At 48.3% G+C, this 27,514-nt stretch overlaps 2 protein-coding genes across 6 annotated transcripts in view; both read left to right on the plus strand.

Moving 5' to 3' along the window:
• Window positions 1-550: 550 nt before the first annotated feature.
• On the plus strand, window positions 551-8,236 carry SURF6 (surfeit 6). Of its 3 annotated transcripts, none has more exons than XM_044273310.1 (5): window positions 551-777; window positions 6,179-6,284; window positions 6,362-6,496; window positions 7,219-7,298; window positions 7,423-8,236. In XM_044273310.1, the coding sequence occupies exons 2-5, from the start codon at window positions 6,185-6,187 to the stop codon at window positions 8,098-8,100; spliced, it is 993 nt and encodes a 330-aa protein (XP_044129245.1). In that variant the 5' UTR covers window positions 551-777; window positions 6,179-6,184; the 3' UTR covers window positions 8,101-8,236. The 3 variants fall into 3 exon arrangements, with proteins under 3 accessions (XP_044129245.1, XP_044129246.1, XP_044129247.1); XM_044273311.1 differs by having other exon boundaries at window positions 551-771; window positions 6,177-6,284; XM_044273312.1 differs by lacking the exon at window positions 551-777 and having other exon boundaries at window positions 6,160-6,284.
• Window positions 8,237-8,357: 121 nt separating this feature from the next.
• Window positions 8,358-27,514, plus strand: part of LOC122922624 (histo-blood group ABO system transferase 2-like) — a 28,764-nt gene continuing 9,607 nt past the window's right edge. Inside the window, exons 1-3 of one of the 3 annotated variants that reach the window (XM_044273309.1) lie at window positions 8,358-9,175; window positions 15,546-15,621; window positions 17,277-17,333. In XM_044273309.1, the coding sequence (XP_044129244.1) occupies window positions 15,602-15,621; window positions 17,277-17,333 (77 nt within the window). In that variant the 5' untranslated portion in view covers window positions 8,358-9,175; window positions 15,546-15,601. Of the gene's footprint in view, window positions 9,176-15,237; window positions 15,622-17,276; window positions 17,334-27,514 lie in introns of those variants that run through there. The other 2 variants (XM_044273307.1, XM_044273308.1) reach the window with 2 other exon arrangements.

A 27,514-nucleotide genomic window follows, 5' to 3' on the forward strand; every position in this document is an offset into this window, starting at 1 on the left:
GCCCCCATGGTCGCAGGAAGGACCTCACAGGAGCCCCCATGGTCGCAGGAAGGACCTCACAGGAGCCCCCATGGTCGCAGGAAGGACCTCACAGGAGCCCCCTTGGTCTGCAGGAAGGACCTCACAGGAGCCCCTATGGTCTGCAGGAAAGACCTCACAGGAGCCCCCATGGTCGCAGGAAGGACCTCACAGGAGCCCCCATGGTCGCAGGAAGGACCTCACAGGAGCCCCCATGGTCGCAGGAAGGACCTCACAGAAGCCCCCATGGTCTGCAGGAAGGACCTCACAGGTGCCCCTATGGTCTGCAGGAAGGACCTCACAGGTGCCCCTATGGTCTGCAGGATGCATTCTAACACTCATTGTACAGTGTAGACTGAATGGGCTGCAGGGCGATCCTCAGAGGAGCCAGTACATTCTAGGCACGTCTCTGCTACACTGGCTGTAATGTACGGACTGCAGGAAGGAACTGAGCTCACACAGCCCGTACATTGTAGGCGGAACCCTGCAGTGAGACCTCCGGCATCCCAGCATGCTCCGCTCCTGGGTCACTCTAGCTGGAGCCTGTAGTTAGCGTCAGGCGCAGATAATCGAATGAAGAATGATGTGATCTGTCAGTTCTGCTCCTTTTCCAGACTGGATGGCCGCGAGTGATTGGTCTCTGTGCTCTGTTAGTACAGTCTGATGCTCCATGTGTTGAATGGTGGCTTACTGCGTGGGACGAGCTGGTTCTGACGGTAGCGGTAGGTCCTGCCCGGGAGCCTGTGGACGGACGGACAGGTAGGTAGATAGACAAACAGACACAGACAGACACTTCCATCCCACGTGCACTTCTTTCATGCCTCTCAAGTGTCCCTCTCTTGGACCCCCCCCCCCCCGTCCCTCTCTTGGACCCCCCCCCCCCCGTCCCTCTCTTGGACCCCCCCCCCCCCCCGTCCCTCTCTTGGACCCCCCCCCCGTCCCTCTCTTGGACCCCCCCCCCCCGTCCCTCTCTTGGACCCCCCCCCCCCCGTCCCTCTCTTGGACACCCCCCCCCCCCCGTCCCTCTCTTGGACCCCCCCCCGTCCCTCTCTTGGACCCCGTCCCCGTCCCTCTCTTGGACCCCCGTCCCCGTCCCTCTCTTGGACCCCCGTCCCTCTCTTGGACCCCCCCCCCCCGTCCCTCTCTTGGACCCCGTCCCTCTCTTGGACCCCGTCCCTCTCTTGGACCCCCCCCCCCGTCCCTCTCTTGGACCACCCCCCCCGTCCCTCTCTTGGACCACCCCCCCCCCCGTCCCTCTCTTGGACCACTCCCCCCCCCGTCCCTCTCTTGGACCACCCCCCCCGTCCCTCTCTTGGACCACCCCCCCCCCGTCCCTCTCTTGGACCACCCCCCCCCCCCCCGTCCCTCTCTTGGACCACCCCCCCCGTCCCTCTCTTGGACCACCCCCCCCCCGTCCCTCTCTTGGACCACCCCCCCCCGTCCCTCTCTTGGACCACCCCCCCGTCCCTCTCTTGGACCACCCCCACCCCGTCCCTCTCTTGGACCACCCCCACCCCGTCCCTCTCTTGGACCACCCCCACCCCGTCCCTCTCTTGACCACCCCCCACCCCGTCCCTCTCTTGGACCACCCCACCCCCCCGTCCCTCTCTTGGACCACCCCCACCCCCCGTCCCTCTCTTGGACCACCCCCCCCCGTCCCTCTCTTGGACCACCCCCCCCCGTCCCTCTCTTGGACCAACCCCCCCCCCCGTCCCTCTCTGGTACAACCCCCCCCCCGTCCCTCTCTTGGACCCACCCCCCCCCGTCCCTCTCTTGACCACCCCCCCCCCCCGTCCCTCTCTTGGAACACCCCCCCCCGTCCCTCTCTTGGACCCCCGTCCCCGTCCCTCTCTTGGACCACCCCCACCCCGTCCCTCTCTTGGACCACCCCCCCCCCGTCCTCTCTTGGACCCACCCCCCCGTCCCTCTCTTGGACACCCCCACCCCCGTCCCTCTCTTGGACCACCCCCCCCCCCGTCCCTCTCTTGGACCACCCCCACCCCGTCCCTCTCTTGGACCCCCCCCCCCCCGTCCCTCTCTTGGACCAACCCCCCCCCCCGTCCCTCTCTTGGACCCCCCCCCCCCCCCGTCCCTCTCTTGGACCCCCCCCCCCGTCCCTCTCTTGGACCCCCCCCCCCCCGTCCCTCTCTTGGACCCCCCCCCCCGTCCCTCTCTTGGACCCCCGTCCCCCGTCCCTCTCTTGGACCCCGTCCCTCTCTTGGACCCCGTCCCTCTCTTGGACCCCGTCCCTCTCTTGGACCCCGTCCCTCTCTTGGACCCCCGTCCCTCTCTGGACCCCCCCCCCCCGTCCCTCTCTTGGACCCCCCCCCCCGTCCCTCTCTTGGACCACCCCCACCCCGTCCCTCTCTTGGACCACCCCCCACCCCGTCCCTCTCTTGGACCACCCCCCACCCCCGTCCCTCTCTTGGACCACCCCCCCCCCCCGTCCCTCTCTTGGACCACCCCCCCCCCCGTCCCTCTCTTGGACCCCCCCCCCCCCCCGTCCCTCTCTTGGACCACCCCCCCCCCCGTCCCTCTCTTGGACACCCCCCCCCGTCCCTCTCTTGGACACCCCCCCCCCGTCCCTCTTGGACACCCCCCCCCCCCGTCCCTCTCTTGGACCCCCCCCCCCGTCCCTCTCTTGGACCCCCCCCCCCGTCCCTCTCTTGGACCACCCCCCCCCGTCCCTCTCTTGGACCACCCCCCCCCGTCCCTCTCTTGGACCACCCCCCCCCCCCTCCCTCTTGGACCACCCCCCCCCCCGTCCCTCTCTTGGACCACCCCCCCCCCCCCGTCCCTCTTGGACCACCCCCCCCCCCGTCCCTCTCTTGGACCACCCCCCCCCGTCCCTCTCTTGGACCACCCCCCCCCCGTCCCTCTCTTGGACCACCCCCCTCCCTCTCTTGGACCACCCCCCGTCCCTCTCTTGGACCACCCCCCCCCCCCCCCCGTCCCTCTTGGACCACCCCCCCCCCCGTCCCTCTCTTGGACCACCCCCCCCCCGTCCCTCTCTTGGACCACACCCCCCCCCCGTCCCTCTCTTGGACCACCCCCCCCCCCGTCCCCTCTTGGACACCCCCCCCCCCCCCGTCCCTCTCTTGGACACCCCCCCCCCCCCCGTCCCTCTCTTGGACCACCCCCACCCCGTCCCTCTCTGACACCCCCCCGTCCCTCTCTTGGACCACCCCCCCCCCCCCGTCCCTCTCTGGACCACCCCCCCCCCCCCGTCCCTCTCTTGGACCACCCCCCCGTCCCTCTCTTGGACCACCCCCCGTCCCGCTCTTGGGACACCGTCCCCGTCCCATCCTTCTTTCACCCTTAATTGTCCGTCTTTTTGACCTGTGGAATTAGCACATAAATGTGCATTAATAAATTTCCTAAACTGCTCCTTTCTTAACTCTGTCTGGTTTCTATCTGTATATTAGACCATAAATTCATTATTTGGTGCAATTATGACCTTAAAATGTCTATAATCCCATAAACTATGTGCTAATATTTAAAAGGATATTGAAGTGCAAGAAAAAGTTTCTCCCCGGGGCTCCAGATGCTCCTCACCGGTCCCCGGGTGCTGCAGTTCTGACTCAGGAATTATGCTTTAGGCGGAGTGATGCGCGCCGTACATATTGTCTCTTTGTGATTTTCTAAAGGTGGACGGCCTGCTTTTTGTAGTGACTGATATTTGAGGCCATGTGTTTCCATGGAGTCCAGACGGCTCCATAACCAGTAGTATTGCAGTAGGTGGCGCTGCGGCTCCATAACCGGTAGTATTGCAGTAGGTGGCGCTGCGGCTCCATAACCAGTAGTATTGCAGTAGGTGGCGCTGCGGCTCCATAACCAGTAGTATTGCAGTAGGTGGCGCTGCGGCTCCATAACCAGTAGGTGGCAGTGCGGCTCCATAACCAGTAGTATTGCAGTAGGTGGCAGTGCGGCTGCGGCTCCATAACCAGTAGTATTGCAGTAGGTGGCGCTGCGGCTCCATAACCAGTAGTATTGCAGTAGGTGGCAGTGCAGCTGCGGCTCCATAACCAGTAGTATTGCAAGTAGGTGGCGCTGCGGCTCCATAACCAGTAGTATTGCAGTAGGTGGCGCTGCGGCTCCATAACCAGTAGTATTGCAGTAGGTGGCAGTGCAGCTGCGGCTCCATAACCAGTAGTATTGCAGTAGGTGGCAGTGCAGCTGCGGCTCCATAACCAGTAGTATTGCAGTAGGTGCAGTGCAGCTGCGGCTCCATAACCAGTAGTATTGCAGTAGGTGGCAGTGCAGCTGCGGCTCCATAACCAGTAGTATTGCAGTAGGTGGCAGTGCAGCTGCGGCTCCATAACCAGTAGTATTGCAGTAGGTGGCAGTGCAGCTGCGGCTCCATAACCAGTAGTATTGCAGTAGGTGGCAGTGCAGCTGCGGCTCCATAACCAGTAGTATTGCAGTAGGTGGCAGTGCAGCTGCGGCTCCATAAACCAGTAGTATTGCAGTAGGTGGCAGTGCAGCTGCGGCTCCATAACAGTAGTATGCAGTAGGTGGCGCTGCGGCTCCATAACCAGTAGTATTGCAGTAGGTGGCGCTGCGGCTCCATAACCAGTAGTATTGCAGTAGGTGGCAGTGCAGCTGCGGCTTCATAACCAGTAGTATTGCAGTAGGTGGCAGTGCAGCTGCGGCTCCATAACCAGAAGTATTGCAGTAGGTGGCAGTGCAGCTGCGGCTCCATAACCAGTAGTATTGCAGTAGGTGGCAGTGCAGCTGCGGCTCCATAACCAGTAGTATTGCAGTAGGTGGCAGTGCAGCTGCGGCTCCATAACCAGTAGTATTGCAGTAGGTGGCAGTGCAGCTGCGGCTCCATAACCAGTAGTATTGCAGTAGGTGGCAGTGCAGCTGCGGCTCCATAACCAGTAGTATTGCAGTAGGTGGCAGTGCAGCTGCGGCTCCATAACCAGAAGTATTGCAGTAGGTGGCGCTGCGGCTCCATAACCAGTAGTATTGCAGTAGGTGGCAGTGCGGCTGCGGCTCCATAACCAGTAGTATTGCAGTAGGTGGCAGTGCGGCTGCGGCTCCATAACCAGTGGTATTGCAGTAGGTGGCAGTGCAGCTGCGGCTCCATAACCAGTAGTATTGCAGTAGGTGGCAGTGCAGCTGCGGCTCCATAACCAGTAGTATTGCAGTAGGTGGCAGTGCGGCTGCGGCTCCATAACCATTAGGGTATTGTAGGTGGCAGTGCGGCTGCGGCTCCATAACCAGTGGTATTGCAGTAGGTGGCAGTGCGGCTGCGGCTCCATAACCAGTAGTATTGCAGTAGGTGGCAGTGCGGCTGCGGCTCCATAACCAGTAGTATTGCAGTAGGTGGCAGTGCAGCTGCGGCTCCATAACCAGTAGTATTGCAGTAGGTGGCAGTGCAGCTGCGGCTCCATAACCAGAAGTATTGCAGTAGGTGGCGCTGCGGCTCCATAACCAGTAGTATTGCAGTAGGTGGCAGTGCGGCTGCGGCTCCATAACCAGTAGTATTGCAGTAGGTGGCAGTGCGGCTGCGGCTCCATAACCAGTGGTATTGCAGTAGGTGGCAGTGCAGCTGCGGCTCCATAACCAGTAGTATTGCAGTAGGTGGCAGTGCAGCTGCGGCTCCATAACCAGTAGTATTGCAGTAGGTGGCAGTGCGGCTGCGGCTCCATAACCAGTAGTATTGCCGTAGGTGGCAGTGCGGCTGCGGCTCCATAACCAGTAGTATTGCCGTAGGTGGCAGTGCGGCTGCGGCTCCATAACCAGTAGTATTGCAGTAGGTGGCACTGCGGCTCCATAACCAGTAGTATTGCAGTAGGTGGCAGTGCGGCTGCGGCTCCATAACCAGTAGTATTGCAGTAGGTGGCAGTGCGGCTGCGGCTCCATAACCAGTAGTATTGCAGTAGGTGGCACTGCGGCTCCATAACCAGTAGTATTGCAGTAGGTGGCAGTGCGGCTGCGGCTCCATAACCAGTAGTATTGCAGTAGGTGGCAGTGCGGCTGCGGCTCCATAACCAGTAGTATTGCAGTAGGTGGCAGTGCGGCTGCGGCTCCATAACCAGTGGTATTGCAGTAGGTGGCAGTGCAGCTGTGGCTCCATAACCATTAGGGTATTGTAGGTGGCAGTGCAGCTGAGGCCTTGGTTGTTGCTGACGTGTGCCTTTTCTGGTTGTAGGTTGCGATGGCGTCTCTGGTGAGTAAGGACTCCTATCTGCAAAGTCTGGGCAAGAAGGTCTGTGCGCAGCCGAGTAAAGGAACGCCGAAACGTAGAGCAGACGAAGGTGCGGTTTCTTCTTCATGTCGTGTCCGGCTTACTCTTCCACCAGTCTGTTACTGATTCTCTCCCTCTGATCTCCAGTTTTTAGAAGCCGAAATCCAGAGGAGCCTCATGGCCCCAAGAAGAAGAAGAAGCTGAGAAAGCTGAGGCCGGAGCGAGGCATGCAGGGACGTGCCCACAGGCCGCCAGTAATGGTCTCTGTACCGCACAGGACAGGTGACTGGTGTATAACGCAGGGTGGGGAGGCTGCACTGATCTGCCTCATTTCCATTACTTACAGGGTTAAAATCAAACCAGAATCAAAAGCTGCACTTAGGGCCCTTTCACACTTGCGTTTTTCTTTTCCGGCACTGAGTTCTGTCAAAAGGGCTCAATGCCGGGAAAGAATTGATCAGGCGTATCCCCATGCATTCTGACTGGAGAGTGATCCGTTCAGGACGTCTTCAGTTCAGTCATTTTGACTGATCAGGCAAAAGATAAAACCGCAGCATGCTACGGTTTTATCTTCGGCCCAAAAAACTGAAGACTTGCCTGAATGCTGGATCTGCCTTTTTTTCCAAAGGAATATATTAGTGCCGGATCCGTCCTTCTGGTGAACAAAAAATAAATGCCGGATCCGTTTTGCCGGATGACACCGGAAAGACGGAACCGGCATTTCAATGCATTATTTTTTTTTCTGACTGATCAGTCTTACAAATGCCATCAGTTGGCATACGTTTTTCTGGATCCAGCAGGCAGTTCCAGTGACAGAACTGCTTGCCGGATCACTCTGCCGCAAATGTGAAAGTAGCCTTAGAGCCGGTTCAGAGGCAGTGCGCAGAGACATGACCTTGTAGTGGGGGGAGGGTCATACTTTGGGGTCCCGTGTCATTTCTGTATGAGGGTGTTCTTACAGGGGTGTTTTTTTTATCCCCTTAACCCTTGTGCTTCCCCTGCAGAGCCGGCTCTGAGCTCCTTCTCCACAGTTGACCTACTAAGGAAATGTCTCCATGAAAAGATTGAGGAGTCTCGGGGGCAGGTGAGTCCAGTGTACAGCGCACTTTGTAGCCTTGAAGTGAAGCATAAATGAGCGTGGCCCTCCTCATGGCATGGGGCAGCCTGCAGATTCTGTGGAGTCAATGTTTCCTTCTTTTGGGATGCAGGTTTCCAACAAAACTCTTTCCACTGAAGAGATCAATAAAAAGCGACAAAGGAGGAAGCAAGAGAGAGAGCGGAAGAAGAGGAAAAGGAAGGAATTGAAGATGGAGACACAACAGACGCCACAGGCGGAAACCTCCTCAGGGGAGAAGAGCACAGAGGACCTGACAAAGGACTCGACCCAGCCTCCACTGGTGTTCAATAAGGTGGAGGTTCACGATGAACCACTCAATAAGGTCATGAAGAAGAAAGAGAAGAAGCAAAGCGTAAAGGGCAAAATAACACCCATGACAGGCAAGAACTACAAGCAGCTGCTGAGCCGCCTGGAGGCCCGGAAGGGCAAACTGGAAGAGCTGAGAGCCAAAGACCAGGAGAAAGCCAAGGAGTTTGAGGACAAGATTAAATGGACTAATGTTCTGTACAAAGCTGAGGGCCTGAAGATCAAGGATGATGAAGGAATGCTGAAAACCGCCCTTAAGAGGAAAGAGAAGCAGAAGGAACAGAGGAAGAAGCTCTGGGACAAGAGAACACAGAATACAGCCGAAAAGATGCAGCAGAGACAAGACAAAAGGAGCCGCAATATCAAGAAGAAGAAGGTGGCTAAGCTGGAGAAAAAGAAGAACCGGGCTCGCAAGCGTGGACGTATTATGCCGGAGGACTTGGCTAAAGCCAGTGTGAAGTAATGCGGGTCTTTACAGGCACAGAGACTCCACTTTCAGGGGGAGGGTTAATATGGTTTAGGAGGTTGAGAAGTTTGTTCTGAGGATTTTATAGAATAAAGACCTGAATGATGTTATGGACTTCAGGGCTTGAATTGTGTTGTGGGCTCATGTGTCATTATAGTTGTGTCCCTCTGCAGCATGGCTTCTGGAACGTTCATGAAGTCGTCCGCACATCAAGTCTGGATCTAGGGTATACTGAGGCACGTTGGTATGGAGACTGGCTGCCAGTGCCACGTTTGCTGAGGTGTGACGTGCTGGTTCCAAGGTGGTGGCAGTCAGAGACATGTATTCTGTAATGTGCTTCCACCAGATGAGACTGACAACTGGCTCCTTCTCCCTGTGTGAAGTGACTTTCTTCAAAATCCCAAGCTAATGGTGCACTCATAAATGATGAGTAAATTCCAGAGCAGTGCTCCTCATGATCCTTGGCGCTGGTTGTCTCTACCTTCCGAGGGCTTGGTCTGCTCTTGCAGGAGTAGCGTTTCTTCACTCTCTACGCTCCCTCCTTCATACAAGGTTTCCCCACATAGGACATTTCTTAACTATAATTATTAATAGTTGCTGGGGTCCCTACTGTTTGGAACCCCACCCGTCACAGCCAGGATTTTGAATGGAGAGATCGTAAAGCTTGTGCCCTGCCACTGATGTCACTATGATGCTGAAGGAACCATAGACCATGGAGGTGCATGTGTTCCCACCCATCCTATCAGCCTCCACCGTGTGCTCATGCAGTGAGGTTGTGTGAGCCAGCCCTGTTGTAGATATCGGGGTATAGCGTCTGTGGAGCCCCAGCCTGTCGGTAGATGCTCTTTGTGGGTTTAAACCCCTTTAATCTCTCTGGAGAAGCAGGATCCACATTCTGGAGGAGTGGGGACCTCGGTTCTGCTGCATCAAGCTTTATGGATCAGAGCGCCCATTATGGCCGATCAGTGACCGAATACAGGATCTAATGCTGCCCCAGACAGAAGTGGCAGACTTTCAGGGAGCCTTTGGTAGAGAGCTTTTCCGAGCAGGTTGTGGCATGTTCCCAGCGCAGGTATGGCCGTATGATTCTCCCAGGCCCTCTGCAGTCAGTAGTGGTTGCAGATGCTCGTCCAGAACTACACTTCCCAACATTCCGTTAATCATCATAAGCTTTATACCAGAATCGGCCTCTGTTCTGCCCGATACGCACCTGACAGATCCATCTGCGTGACAAAAGGATGTCCCAAGTCAGTTAAACGGTTTGGGTTAAAAATACCTGGGCGATGCTGGGAAATGGCCCAAAGTAATACTTGCAGCAGTACTTGCCTAACAGCAAGTGATTCTGCCTGGCTGCAATGGTGTGGAAAACGTGACTGCCGATCGCTGTCCTCAGTGGTGCACCTCTACATGGCCTCAACCCTGTCCTGTACAAGTCAATGAACATCTCCCCTCTGCAGATTTTAGATTCCATTTTCAGAACATGATTGGGGGGGCGGCGGCGGCAGCCATCGTCAACATGACTGGGGGGGGCGGCAGCCATCGTCAACATGATTGGGGGGGGGGGGGGGGTGGCAGCCATCGTCAACATGATTGTGGGTGGGGGCATCGTCAACATGATTGTGGGTGGGGGCATCTTCAACATGATTGTGGGTGGGGCATCTTCAACATGATTGTGGGTGGGGGCATCGTCAACATGATTGGGGGTGGGGGCATCGTCAACATGATTGGGGGTGGGGGCATCGTCAACATGATTGGGGGGGGGGGGGCGGCGGCAGCCATCGTCAACATGATTGGGGGGGGGGGGGGGGCGGGCAGCCATCGTCAACATGATTGGGGGTGGGGGCATCGTCAACATGACTGGGTGGGGGCATCGTCAACATGATTGGGGGGGGGGGCGGCAGCCATCGTCAACATGATTGGGGGGGGGGGGCGGGCAGCCATCGTCAACATGATTGGGGGTGGGGGCATCGTCAACATGATTGGGGGTGGGGGCATCGTCAACATGATTGGGGGTGGGGGCATCGTCAACATGACTGGGTGGGGGCATCGTCAACATGATTGGGGGGGGGGGGCGGCAGCCATCGTCAACATGATTGGGGGGGGGGGGCGGGCAGCCATCGTCAACATGATTGGGGGTGGGGGCATCGTCAACATGATTGGGGGTGGGGGCATCGTCAACATGATTGGGGGTGGGGGCATCGTCAACATGATTGGGGGTGGGGGCATCGTCAACATGATTGGGGGGGGGGGCGGGCAGCCATCGTCAACATGATTGGGGGTGGGGGCATCGTCAACATGACTGGGTGGGGGCATCGTCAACATGATTGGGGGGGGGGCGGCAGCCATCGTCAACATGATTGGGGGGGGGGCGGCAGCCATCGTCAACATGATTGGGGAGGGGGGCGGCAGCCATCGTCAACATGATTGTGGGGTGGGGCCATCTTGCACAGAATATTCTGATCTGGTGGCTCGCCTCCCTTTTCACTGTGGATGGGTGTGAATCCAGTCAGTTGTAACCATTGTAACTTTGGGCGGCACTCCAGAGACATCTTGTTTATTGCTCCATACACAGAGTACTAAACACATAAGACTACAAACATTCCACTAAATTAATAAAATACATTAAATTTAAAAAATGAACTGTAATTCATTATTAGTACCATAACTCTATTTCGTGTACCAAGTCCTATTCACTATAGCCAACCTGAGGCTCTCCAGCTGTTGCAAAACTACAACTCCCATCATGCCCGAACATTCTACAGCTATCAGCCTACAGCAGGGCATGGTGGGAGTTGTAGTTTTACAACAGCTGAAGAGCCGCAGGTTGGCCATCCCTGCTCTATACCCATGTATATGCCCTATCCCACCGTACATTTATATGAATTGACGCTCGTACGGTTTACTTGCAGGACAGTAAGCGCTTCTCCTGGCAGCACATCATATATTACAGCACTATTGGTTTGATAATAATGGAAAGATCTTTACTTGCTTTTCCAAGATCTTAAGTTGTTTCTTTCTTCTTTCATTCGCTGGATGTGCGGATCTGCAGTATATGGCAGCATACGCACTGTTTGGCGATACAACCTCTCCTATGGTGAGAAGAAGAGCGCCGCTCCAGCGCCGCAGTACATGGTTTTAGTACTGTGGATGGAGCAATAAAAGAACCGGTATAAACAAGCCTCTAGAGTGTCTCCAAGTGTGACAATTGTGTTACGGCAGCCCCATGGGCCACAGACGCCATGGACGGGAGGGACCTCATTGACTTCTGTGGGAGAGATTTCTGGGCATGCTCTGTGCCCTGTGCAGAGGTCATTGTGCAGGGAGGGGAGTAGATAAACTGTGACAATCGGCTATTGTGAATGCTGGATCCTGTCTTATCTATACACAGAGGTGATACAATGATAGATAAGCAGATAACTGCATTAAGTGATCAGTACAGACCAAGAATTATTAGGCTTAGTGGCCGGTGCGAGAACTTATAATAACATCATCAGAAATACTTTAAAAACATGGTAAACCTAAAAATGTGATTTACACACTAGGTCATCACTGATGGGGATCTGAATTAAGTAATTTTTATTAACATTTTACAAACACAAGCCCCCATAACCCTCCTGATGATGCTCTCCATGCTCCACGTTCCTCACCATCATGTCTTTGTGATAAATACGTGCTCCTTTCCTACTCTCAACAATACTGCCCTAAATCTGGATCCTGTGGGTAAAATGACATTTTGCTATCAGACACAACTCCCCCTGTGGAGAGACCACCAATCACGGATCCAACAGCACACGTCCGGTATTAATACCCCTCACACCAGTGCCCTGGGGCGTCAATCCAAGGAGTTTCTCCAATTTGGTGATAGCACCCCTCTTTCTAAATTGATTAGCCAGTTAATCTTGGCTATATATTCGGTTCCACTAAGACTACAAGCCCGATAGGCCTCCACTGGCCACTAGAATGGGGATCCACACAGCTCCGTTCCAACCCTATGTGGCCTTTAGGATATGCATGTTTGGTGCTTTATTCAATCAGGGAACACGGGCCCTCATCCCACTGATTGCTGGGGGCCCCAGCAGTCAGACTCCCAACGATCCCCTATCCAGTGAATAGGGGATAAGTTGTTATCTCAGGCAAGATGGCCGCCCCATTATGGAGTAGAGAATATTTAATCTCCTCACATCCCGGGATTTCCAAACACAACACTTGGGATGAAGGAGTGAGTGGCAGCCCCATGTAAATGGTCGTACTGAACATTACCGCACCGACACGGGGACCCAGGATTACCGGCATGGTCTTTGATGTCGTTGCTGCTGTTTCCCCAGAGGCTGGAGGCAGCTGCTCCCAGTCCCAGGGGTGTAGAGTCTTTGTCATGAAGGAGGAGAGTGAGGCAGCACCTGCTCCAGTCGCCAGGACCTGCAGATAGAGCAGCCCGACAGCCATGTTCCTGGAGATGTGTAAGTGCACGATGGTGGGGGGTGGGTAGCTGTTCCTGATAACTTTAGTCCTACCAACGTCGGTGCCCCCCTCAGTCAGGAGCCCAGGCTTGTTCTCTAGTAACTGGAGGTGGAAGGGTGGATGTCCACAAATGTCTAGAATCGGTCACTGTTATGTGAACAGCAGTCCTTCACAAGGGTCCCATCACCACATCTGGACAGGATAGCTGCTTCTCTTCTCCTGTATGTATGGCCTGTGCACAGTACTGCTCCTGTGTGTATGGCCTGTGCACAGTACTGCTCCTGTGTGTATGGCCTGTGCACAGTACTGCTCCTATATGTATGGCCTGTGCACAGTACCGCTCCTATATGTATGGCCTGTGCACAGTACTGCTCCTGTGTGTATGGCCTGTGCACAGTACTGCTCCTGTATGTATGGCCTGTGCACAGTACTGCTCCTGTGTGTATGGCCTGTGCACAGTACTGCTCCTATATGTATGGCCTGTGCACAGTACTGCTCCTGTGTGTATGGCCTGTGCACAGTACCGCTCCTATATGTATGGCCTGTGCACAGTACTGCTCCTGTGTGTATGGCCTGTGCACAGTACTGCTCCTGTATGTATGGCCTGTGCACAGTACTGCTCCTGTGTGTATGGCCTGTGCACAGTACTGCTCCTATATGTATGGCCTGTGCACAGTACTGCTCCTGTGTGTATGGCCTGTGCACAGTACCGCTCCTATATGTATGGCCTGCACAGTACTGCTCCTGTGTGTATGGCCTGTGCACAGTACTGCTCCTGTATGTATGGCCTGTGCACAGTACTGCTCCTGTGTGTATGGCCTGTGCACAGTACTGCTCCTGTATGTATGGCCTGTGCACAGTACTGCTCATGTGTGTATGGCCTGTGCACAGTACTGCTCCTATATGTATGGCCTGTGCACAGTACCGCTCCTATATGTATGGCCTGTGCACAGTACTGCTCCTGTATATATGGCCTGTGCACAGTACTGCTCCTGTGTGTATGGCCTGTGCACAGTACTGCTCCTGTATGTATGGCCTGTGCACAGTACTGCTCCTGTATGTATGGCCTGTGCACAGTACTGCTCCTGTGTGTATGGCCTGTGCACAGTACTGCTCCTGTATGTATGGCCTGTGCACAGTACTGCTCCTGTATGTATGGCCTGTGCACAGTACTGCTCCTGTGTGTATGGCCTGTGCACAGTACTGCTCCTGTGTGTATGGCCTGTGCACAGTACTGCTCCTGTGTGTATGGCCTGTGCACAGTACTGCTCCTGTATGTATGGCCTGTGCACAGTACTGCTCCTGTATGTATGGCCTGTGCACAGTACTGCTCCTGTATGTATGGCCTGTGCACAGTACTGCTCCTGTATGTATGGCCTGTGCACAGTACTGCTCCTGTATGTATGGCCTGTGCACAGTACTGCTCCTGTATGTATGGCCTGTGCACAGTACTGCTCCTGTATGTATGGCCTGTGCACAGTACTGCTCCTGTATGTATGGCCTGTGCACAGTACCGCTTCTCCTGTATGTATGGACAGTGCACAGTACCGCTTCTCTTGTATGGACGGTACACGATACTACTACTGTATGTATGGACAGTGCACAGTACTGCTTATCCTGTATGTATGGACAGTGCACAGTACCGCTTCTCCTGTATGTATGGACAGTGCACAGTACTGCTTCTGTATGTATGGCCTGTGCACAGTACCGCTCCTGTATATATGGCCTGTGCACAGTACCGCTTCTGTATGTATGGACTGTGCACAGTACCGCTTCTGTATGTATGGACTGTGCACAGTACCGCTTCTGTATGTATGGACAGTGCACAGTACCGCTTCTGTATGTATGGACAGTGCACAGTACCGCTTCTGTATGTATGGACTGTGCACAGTACCGCTTCTGTATGTATGGACTGTGCACAGTACTGCTTCTGTATGTATGGACAGTGCACAGTACCGCTTCTGTATGTATGGACTGTGCACAGTACCGCTTCTGTTCTCTATGTATGGACAGTGCACAGTACTGCTTCTGTATGTATGGACAGTGCACAGTACCGCTTCTGTATGTATGGACAGTGCACAGTACTGCTTCTCCTGTATGTATGGCCTGTGCACAGTACCGCTTCTCCTGTATGTATGGCCTGTGCACAGTACCGCTTCTCCTGTATGTATGGCCTGTGCACAGTACCGCTTCTCCTGTATGTATGGCCTGTGCACAGTACCGCTTCTCCTGTATGTATGGCCTGTGCACAGTACTGCTTCTGTATGTATGGACAGTGCACAGTACCGCTTCTGTATGTATGGACAGTGCACAGTACCGCTTCTGTATGTATGGACTGTGCACAGTACTGCTTCTGTATGTATGGCCTGTGCACAGTACTGCTTCTCCTGTATGTATGGACTGTGCACAGTACCGCTTCTCCTGTATGTATGGACTGTGCACAGTACCGCTTCTCCTGTATGTATGGACAGTGCACAGTACTGCTCCTGTATGTATGGACAGTGCACAGTACCGCTTCTCCTGTATGTATGGCCTGTGCACAGTACCGCTTCTCCTGTATGTATGGCCTGTGCACAGTACTGCTCCTGTATGTATGGCCTGTGCACAGTACTGCTTCTGTATGTATGGCCTGTGCACAGTACTGCTTCTGTATGTATGGACAGTGCACAGTACTGCTTCTGTATGTATGGCCTGTGCACAGTACCGCTTCTCCTGTATGTATGGACTGTGCACAGTACTGCTCCTGTATGTATGGCCTGTGCACAGTACCGCTTCTCCTGTATGTATGGACTGTGCACAGTACCGCTTCTCCTGTATGTATGGCCTGTGCACAGTACCGCTTCTCCTGTATGTATGGACTGTGCACAGTACCGCTTCTCCTGTATGTATGGCCTGTGCACAGTACCGCTTCTCCTGTATGTATGGACTGTGCACAGTAGGACTTCCCTGCCTTGTTGTCATGTTCTTGTCTCTTCTTCCCTCAGATCACAGGAGCTGTGGCAGGAGATGCTGCTGTCTTCTGAACTGCTTACTGCTTCTCATGGTGCTTTGCTCCTTCTGGTGAGTCTGTCATTCATTGCGGACTTCTCACATTAGAAGTATCTAGGGTTAGGGTCACTACGGTGCGAGTCGCTGCGTGTAGGGTCACTACGGTGCGAGTCGCCCCCTGAAGGGTCACTACGGTGCGAGTCGCCCCCTGAAGGGTCACTACGGTGCGAGTCGCCCCCTGAAGGGTCACTACGGTGCGAGTCGCCCCCTGAAGGGTCACTACGGTGCGAGTCGCCCCCTGAAGGGTCACTACGGTGCGAGTCGCCCCCTGAAGGGTCACTACGGTGCGAGTCGCCCCCCTGAAGGGTCACTACGGTGCGAGTCGCCCCCTGAAGGGTCACTACGGTGCGAGTCGCCCCCTGAAGGGTCACTACGGTGCGAGTCGCCCCCTGAAGGGTCACTACGGTGCGAGTCGCCCCCTGAAGGGTCACTACGGTGCGAGTCGCCCCCTGAAGGGTCACTACGGTGCGAGTCGCCCCCTGAAGGGTCACTACGGTGCGAGTCGCCCCCTGAAGGGTCACTACGGTGCGAGTCGCCCCCTGAAGGGTCACTACGGTGCGAGTCGCCCCCTGAAGGGTCACTACGGTGCGAGTCGCCCCCTGAAGGGTCACTACGGTGCGAGTCGCCCCCTGAAGGGTCACTACGGTGCGAGTCGCCCCCTGAAGGGTCACTACGGTGCGAGTCGCCCCCTGAAGGGTCACTACGGTGCGAGTCGCCCCCTGAAGGGTCACTACGGTGCGAGTCGCCCCCTGAAGGGTCACTACGGTGCGAGTCGCCCCCTGAAGGGTCACTACGGTGCGAGTCGCCCCCTGAAGGGTCACTACGGTGCGAGTCGCCCCCTGAAGGGTCACTACGGTGCGAGTCGCCCCCTGAAGGGTCACTACGGTGCGAGTCGCCCCCTGAAGGGTCACTACGGTGCGAGTCGCCCCCTGAAGGGTCACTACGGTGCGAGTCGCCCCCTGAAGGGTCATTGTTTTATTTCTTTATACTGTCGGCGACCACAGACTAATATAAGGGCGAGGCCATATGTGTGTTTTTTTTTTTTTTTAGGTAATCTGTCACCTATATTTTATATTGTCCGTCAGACCAGTGACGCGTCTCCTTTTAGGGTCCATTCACACGTCCGTTGTTTCTTTCCTGATCTGTTCCATTTTTTACATTTGTTTACATTGTGCTGTCCGATTTTTTATTTTTTTATTTTTTTTTAGGACCCATTGAAAATGAATGGGTCCAGATCTGGTCCGCAAAAAACGGAACAGATCAGGAAAGAAACAACGGACGTGTGAATGGACCCTTATTCTTATTATTGTAGCGGACAGGAGTCAGTGACTTGTATAGGGGGCATGCTCTGTGACCAGAGGTCAGGAGGGAGGAGATCAGCTGGTGAATGGTGGACTGTACGCTGTGACGGACGGACCAAAAACGGATACCTGCAGGGGTTTTTTAAACTGTAGATAGTGACATGGAAAATTAAAAATAACGTCATCAAAAATTCTTTAAAAATATGTTTAATATAAAAATGTAATAGGTAATTTTCGGAGGACAGATTCCCTTTGGGGGGGAGGGGGTTTGCTTTTGGGTGACGGTGGGTCTGTCCGGCTCTGTACCAGGCGGCTGCTGGTAAAGCCTTCTGGCCTCTCATACATGTCGTTTACTTGCCTCATCAGGTTCGGCATCAGAAGTGACCGATGGCGTCATGGGGTCCCTCCGTCCTGTGGACTCCGGTGAGTAGTCATCCTCCTCTGTCACATTCAGGACCTCAAATCACAATAGCGTAAAAACCAGTATGTGCTGCTGCGCCATACCACGTAATAATCCGGGGAAGCGCTGTGTGTTTGGCGCGAAACCGCCTAAATCAGACCTGTAGCTCCGGCATCGGGGTTCATACAGCAAAAAGAATATTGTACACGTGTGTAACACCAGCACGAAAGAGGCACCGCCATATTGTGCAAATTTACAATGCTACAGTCCAGTACACACAAATGACGCTGCTATACCGCACAAATAAGTAATGTATATCACACAGCACACATAAATGACACTGCTATACCGTACACATAGGTAGTGTATATCACACAGTACACATGAATGACACTGCTATACCGTACACATAAGTAATGTATATCACACAGTACACATAAATGACACTGCTATACCGTACACATAAGTAATATATATCACACAGCACACATAAATGACACTGCTATACCGTACACATAAGTAATGTATATCACACCGTACACATGAATGACACTGCTATACCGTACACATAAGTAATGTATATCACACAGTACACATAAATGACACTGCTATACCGTACACATAAGTAATATATATCACACAGCACACATAAATGACACTGCTATACCGTACACATAAGTAATGTATATCACACCGTACACATGAATGACACTGCTATACCGTACACATAAGTAATGTATATCACACCGTACACATAAATGACGCTGCTATACCGTACACATAGGTAATGTATATCACACAGTACACATAAATGACACTGCTATACCGTACACATAAGTAATGTATATCACACAGTACACATAAATGACACTGCTATACTGTACACATAAGTAATGTATATCACACAGCACACATGAATGACGCTGCTATACCGTACACATAGGTAATGTATATCACACCGTACACATAAATGACACTGCTATACCGTACACATAAGTAATATATATCACACCGTACACATGAATGACACTGCTATACCGTACACATAGGTAATGTATATCACACAGTACACATAAATGACACTGCTATACCGTACACATAGGTAATGTATATCACATAGTACACATGAATGACACTGCTATACCGTACACATAAGTAATGTATATCACACAGTACACATAAATGACACTGCTATACCGTGCACATAGGTAATGTATATCACACAGCACACATAAATGACACTGCTATACCGTACACATAAGTAATGTATATCACACAATACACATAAATGACGCTGCTATACCGCACAAATAAGTAATGTATATCACACAGTACACATAAATGACGCTGCTATACCGTACACATAAGTAATGTATATCACACAGTACACATAAATGACACTGCTATACCGTGCACATAGGTAATGTATATCACACAGCACACATAAATGACACTGCTATACCGTACACATAAGTAATGTATATCACACAATACACATAAATGACGCTGCTATACCGCACAAATAAGTAATGTATATCACACAGTACACATAAATGACACTGCTATACCGTACACATAAGTAATCAATATCACCGTAAACATAAATGACACTGCTATACCGTACACATAGGTAATGTATATCACACCGTACACATGTAATGTATATCACACACAGTACACATAAATGACGCTGCCATACCGTACACATGTAATGTATATCACACAGTACACATAAATGACACTGCTATACCGTACAAATAAGTAATTTATATCACCGTAAACATAAATGACACTGCTATACCGTACACATAGGTAATGTATATCACATAGTACACATGAATGACACTGCTATACCGTACACATAAGTAATGTATATCACACAATACACATAAATGACGCTGCTATACCGCACAAATAAGTAATGTATATCACACAGTACACATAAATGACGCTGCTATACCGTACACATAAGTAATGTATATCACACAGTACACATAAATGACACTGCTATACCGTACACATAAGTAATCAATATCACCGTAAACATAAATGACACTGCTATACCGTACACATAGGTAATGTATATCACACCGTACACATGTAATGTATATCACACACAGTACACATAAATGACGCTGCCATACCGTACACATGTAATGTATATCACACAGTACACATAAATGACACTGCTATACCGTACACATAAGTAATGTATATCACACAGCACACATAAATGACGCTGCTATACCGTACACATAAGTAATGTATATCACACAGTACACATAAATGACGCTGCTATACCGTACACATAAGTAATGTATATCACACAGTACACATAAATGACACTGCTATACCGTACACATAAGTAATGTATATCACACCGTACACATAAATGACACTGCTATACCGTACACATAAGTAATGTATATCACACCGTACACATAAATGCCACTGCTATACCGTACACATAAGTAATGTATATCACACAGTACACATAAATGACGCTGCTATACCGTACACATAAGTAATGTATATCACACAGTACACATAAATGTCGCTGCTATACCGTACACATAAGTAATGTATATCACACAGCACACATAAATGTCGCTGCTATACCGTACACATAAGTAATCAATATCACACAATACACATAAATGTCGCTGCTATACCGTACACATAAGTAATCAATATCACACAATACACATAAATGACGCTGCTATACCGTACACATAAGTAATGTATATCACACAGCACACATAAATGCCGCTGCTATACCGTACACATAAGTAATGTATATCACACAGTACACATAAATGCCGCTGCTATACCGTACACATAAGTAATGTATATCACACAGTACACACAAATGACGCTGCTATAACTTACACATAAGTAATGTATATCACACAGCACACATAAATGACGCTGCTATACCGTGCACATAGGTAATGTATATCACACAGTACACATAAATGCCGCTGCTATACCGTACACATAAGTAATGTATATCACACAGCACACATAAATGCCGCTGCTATACCGTACACATAAGTAATGTATATCACACAGTACACATAAATGACGCTGCTATAACTTACACATAAGTAATGTATATCACACAGCACACATAAATGACGCTGCTATACCGTACACATAAGTAATGTATATCACACAGCACACATAAATGCCGCTGCTATACCGTACACATAAGTAATGTATATCACACAGTACACATAAATGACACTGCTATACCGTGCACATAAGTAATGTATATCACACACAATACACATAAATGCCACTGCTATACCGTACACATAAGTAATGTATATCACACAGCACACATAAATGCCGCTGCTATACCGTACACATAAGTAATGTATATCACACACAATACACATAAATGCCACTGCTATACCGTACACATAAGTAATGTATATCACACAGCACACATAAATGCCGCTGCTATACCGTACACATAGGTAATGTATATCACACAGTACACATAAATGACGCTGCTATACCGTACACATAGGTAATGTATATCACACAGCACACATAAATGACACTGCTATACCGTACACATAAGTAATGTATATCACACACAATACACATAAATGCCACTGCTATACCGTACACATAAGTAATGTATATCACACAGTACACATAAATGCCGCTGCTATACCGTACACATAAGTAATGTATATCACACAGCACACATAAATTACGCTGCTATACCGTACACATAAGTAATGTATATCACACAGTACACATAAATGCCGCTGCTATACCGTACACATAAGTAATGTATATCACACAGCACACATAAATTACGCTGCTATACCGTACACATAAGTAATGTATATCACACAGCACACATAAATGACGCTGCTATACCGTACACATAAGTAATGTATATCACACAGCACACATAAATTACGCTGCTATACCGTACACATAAGTAATGTATATCACACAGCACACATAAATGACACTGCTATACCGTACACATAAGTAATGTATATCACACAGCACACATAAATTACGCTGCTATACCGTACACATAAGTAATGTATATCACACAGCACACATAAATGACACTGCTATACCGTACACATAAGTAATGTATATCACACAGTACACATAAATGCCGCTGCTATACCGTACACATAAGTAATGTATATCACACAGTACACATAAATGCCGCTGCTATACCGTACACATAAGTAATGTATATCACACAGTACACATAAATGCCGCTGCTATACCGTACACATAAGTAATGTATATCACACAGTACACATAAATGACGCTGCTATACTGTACACATAGGTAATGTATATCACACAGTACACATAAATGACGCTGCTATACTGTACACATAAGTAATGTATATCACACAGCACACATAAATGACACTGCTATACCGTACACATAAGTAATGTATATCACACAGTACACATAAATGACGCTGCTATACCGTACACATAGGTAATGTATATTACACAGTACACATAAATGACGCTGCTATACCGTACACATAAGTAATGTATATCACACAGTACACATAAATGCCGCTGCTATACCGTACACATAAGTAATGTATATCACACAGCACACATAAATGACGCTGCTATACCGTACACATAAGTAATGTATATCACACAGCACACATAAATGACTCTGCTATACCGTACACATAAGTAATGTATATCACACAGTACATAAATGACGCTGCTATACTGTACACATAAGTAATGTATATCACACAGTATACATAAATGACGCTGCTATACCGTACACATAAGTAATGTATATCACACAATACACATAAATGACGCTGCTATACCGTACACATAGGTAATGTATATCACACAGCACACATAAATGACGCTGCTATACCGTACACATAAGTAATGTATATCACACAGCACACATAAATGACTCTGCTATACCGTACACATAAGTAATGTATATCACACAGTACATAAATGACGCTGCTATACTGTACACATAAGTAATGTATATCACACAGTATACATAAATGACGCTGCTATACCGTACACATAAGTAATGTATATCACACAATACACATAAATGACGCTGCTATACCGTACACATAAGTAATGTATATCACACAGTACATAAATGACGCTGCTATACTGTACACATAAGTAATGTATATCACACAGTATACATAAATGACGCTGCTATACCGTACACATAAGTAATGTATATCACACAATACACATAAATGACGCTGCTATACCGTACACATAAGTAATGTATATCACACAGCACACATAAATGACGCTGCTATACCGTACACATAAGTAATGTATATCACACAGTACATAAATGACACTGCTATACCGTACACATAAGTAATGTATATCACACAATACACATAAATGACGCTGCTATACCGTACACATAAGTAATGTATATCACACAGTACACATAAATGACACTGCTATACCGTACACATAAGTAATGTATATCACACAGTACACATAAATGACACTGCTATACCGTACACATAAGTAATGTATATCACACAGCACACACAAATGACGCTGCTATACCGTACACATAGGTAATGTATATCACACAGCACACATAAATGACGCTGCTATACCGTACACATAAGTAATGTATATCACACAGTACATAAATGACACTGCTATACCGTACACATAAGTAATGTATATCACACAGTACACATAAATGACGCTGCTATACCATACACATAAGTAATGTATATCACACCGTACACATAAGTAATGTATATCACACAGTACACATAAATGACGCTGCTATACCGTACACATAGGTAATGTATATCACACCGTACACATAAATGACACTGCTATACCGTACACATAGGTAATGTATATCACACACAATACACATAAATGACGCTGCTATACCGTACACATAAGTAATGTATATCACACAGTACACATAAATGACACTGCTATACCGTACACATAAGTAATGTATATCACACAGTACACATAAATGACACTGCTATACCGTACACATAAGTAATGTATATCACACAGCACACACAAATGACGCTGCTATACCGTACACATAGGTAATGTATATCACACAGCACACATAAATGACGCTGCTATACCGTACACATAAGTAATGTATATCACACAGTACATAAATGACACTGCTATACCGTACACATAAGTAATGTATATCACACAGTACACATAAATGACGCTGCTATACCATACACATAAGTAATGTATATCACACCGTACACATAAGTAATGTATATCACACAGTACACATAAATGACGCTGCTATACCATACACATAAGTAATGTATATCACACCGTACACATAAGTAATGTATATCACACAGCACACATAAATGACGCTGCTATACCGTACACATAAGTAATGTATATCACACAGTACACATAAATGACGCTGCTATACCGTACACATAAGTAATGTATATCACACAGTACACATAAATGACACTGCTATACCGTACACATAAGTAATGTATATCACACAGCACACACAAATGACGCTGCTATACCGTACACATAGTTAATGTATATCACACTGTACACATAAATTACGCTGCTATACCGCACACATAGGTAATGTATATCACACAGTGCACATAAATGACGCTGCTATACCGTACACATAAGTAATGTATATCACACAGTACACATAAATTACGCTGCTATACCGCACACATAGGTAATGTATATCACACAGTGCACATAAATGACACTGCTATACCGTACACATAAGTAATGTATATCACACAGCACACATAAATGACGCTGCTATACCATACACATAAGTAATGTATATCACACAGTACACATAAATGACGCTGCTATACCGTACACATAAGTAATGTATATCACACAGCACACATAAATGACGCTGCTATACCGTACACATAAGTAATGTATATCACACAGTACACATAAATGCCACTGCTATACCGTACACATAAGTAATGTATATCACACACAGTACACAGAAATGACGCTGCTATACCGTACACATTGGTAATGTATATCACACCGTACACATAAGTAATGTATATCACACAGTACACATAAATTACGCTGCTATACCGTACACATAAGTAATGTATATCACACAGCGCACACAAATGACGCTGCTATACCGTGCACATAAGTAATGTATATCACACAGCACACATAAATGACTCTGCTATACCGTGCACATAAGTAATGTATATCACACAGCACACATAAATGACACTGCTATACCGTGCACATAAGTAATGTATATCACACAGCACACATAAATGACGCTGCTATACCGTACACATAAGTAATGTATATCACACAGCACACACAAATGACACTGCTATACCGTACACATAAGTAATGTATATCACACAGTACACAAATGACGCTGCTATACTGTACACATAAGTAATGTATATCACACAGTACACATAAATGCCACTGCTATACCGTACACATAAGTAATGTATATCACACAGCACACATAAATGACGCTGCTATACCGTACACATAAGTAATGTATATCACACAGCACACATAAATGACTCTGCTATACCGTACACATAAGTAATGTATATCACACAGTACATAAATGACGCTGCTATACTGTACACATAAGTAATGTATATCACACAGTATACATAAATGACGCTGCTATACCGTACACATAAGTAATGTATATCACACAATACACATAAATGACGCTGCTATACCGTACACATAAGTAATGTATATCACACAGTACATAAATGACGCTGCTATACTGTACACATAAGTAATGTATATCACACAGTATACATAAATGACGCTGCTATACCGTACACATAAGTAATGTATATCACACAATACACATAAATGACGCTGCTATACCGTACACATAAGTAATGTATATCACACAGCACACATAAATGACGCTGCTATACCGTACACATAAGTAATGTATATCACACAGCACACATAAATGACGCTGCTATACCGTACACATAAGTAATGTATATCACACAGTACACATAAATGCCGCTGCTATACCGTACACATAAGTAATGTATATCACACAGTACACATGAATGACACTGCTATACCGTACACATAAGTGATGTATATCACACAGTACATAAATGACGCTGCTATACTGTACACATAAGTAATGTATATCACACAGCACACATAAATGACGCTGCTATACCGTACACATAAGTAATGTATATCACACAATACACATAAATGACGCTGCTATACCGTACACATAAGTAATGTATATCACACAGCACACATAAATGACGCTGCTATACCGTACACATAAGTAATGTATATCACACAGCACACATAAATGACGCTGCTATACCGTACACATAAGTAATGTATATCACACAGTACACATAAATGCCGCTGCTATACCGTACACATAACTAATGTATATCACACAGTACACAAATGACGCTGCTATACCGTACACATAGGTAATGTATATCACACAGCACACATAAATGACGCTGCTATACCGTACACATAAGTAATGTATATCACACAGTACATAAATGACGCTGCTATACTGTACACATAAGTAATGTATATCACACAGTATACATAAATGACGCTGCTATACCGTACACATAAGTAATGTATATCACACAATACACATAAATGACGCTGCTATACCGTACACATAAGTAATGTATATCACACAGCACACATAAATGACGCTGCTATACCGTACACATAAGTAATGTATATCACACAGTACATAAATGACACTGCTATACCGTACACATAAGTAATGTATATCACACCGTACACATAAATGACACTGCTATACCGTACACATAAGTAATGTATATCACACAGTACACATAAATGACGCTGCTATACCGTACACATAAGTAATGTATATCACACAGCACACATGAATGACGCTGCTATACCATACACATAAGTAATGTATATCACACCGTACACATAAGTAATGTATATCACACAGTACACATAAATGACACTGCTATACTGTACACATAAGTAATGTATATCACACAGTACACATAAATGACACTGCTATACCGTACACATAAGTAATGTATATCACACAGCACACACAAATGACGCTGCTATACCGCACACATAGGTAATGTATATCACACAGTGCACATAAATGACGCTGCTATACCGTACACATAAGTAATGTATATCACACAGTACACATAAATTACGCTGCTATACCGCACACATAGGTAATGTATATCACACAGTGCACATAAATGACACTGCTATACCGTACACATAAGTAATGTATATCACACAGCACACATAAATGACGCTGCTATACCGTACACATAAGTAATGTATATCACACAGTACACATAAATGACACTGCTATACCGTACACATAGGTAATGTATATCACACAGTACACATAAATTACGCTGCTATACCGCACACATAGGTAATGTATATCACACAGTGCACATAAATGACGCTGCTATACCGTACACATAAGTAATGTATATCACACAGTACACATAAATTACGCTGCTATACCGCACACATAGGTAATGTATATCACACAGTGCACATAAATGACACTGCTATACCGTACACATAAGTAATGTATATCACACAGTACACATAAATGCCACTGCTATACCGTACACATAAGTAATGTATATCACACACAGTACACAGAAATGACGCTGCTATACCGTACACATTGGTAATGTATATCACACCGTACACATAAGTAATGTATATCACACAGTACACATAAATTACGCTGCTATACCGTACACATAAGTAATGTATATCACACAGCGCACACAAATGACGCTGCTATACCGTGCACATAAGTAATGTATATCACACAGCACACATGAATGACGCTGCTATACCGTACACATAAGTAATGTATATCACACAGCACACATAAATGACACTGCTATACCGTGCACATAAGTAATGTATATCACACAGCACACATAAATGACACTGCTATACCGTGCACATAAGTAATGTATATCACACAGCACACATAAATGACTCTGCTATACCGTGCACATAAGTAATGTATATCACACAGCACACATAAATGACTCTGCTATACCGTGCACATAAGTAATGTATATCACACAGCACACATAAATGACACTGCTATACCGTGCACATAAGTAATG

The sequence above is a fragment of the Bufo gargarizans genome, unplaced genomic scaffold, assembly GCF_014858855.1.
Source record: "Bufo gargarizans isolate SCDJY-AF-19 unplaced genomic scaffold, ASM1485885v1 fragScaff_scaffold_576_pilon, whole genome shotgun sequence".
NCBI lineage: Eukaryota > Metazoa > Chordata > Amphibia > Anura > Bufonidae > Bufo > Bufo gargarizans.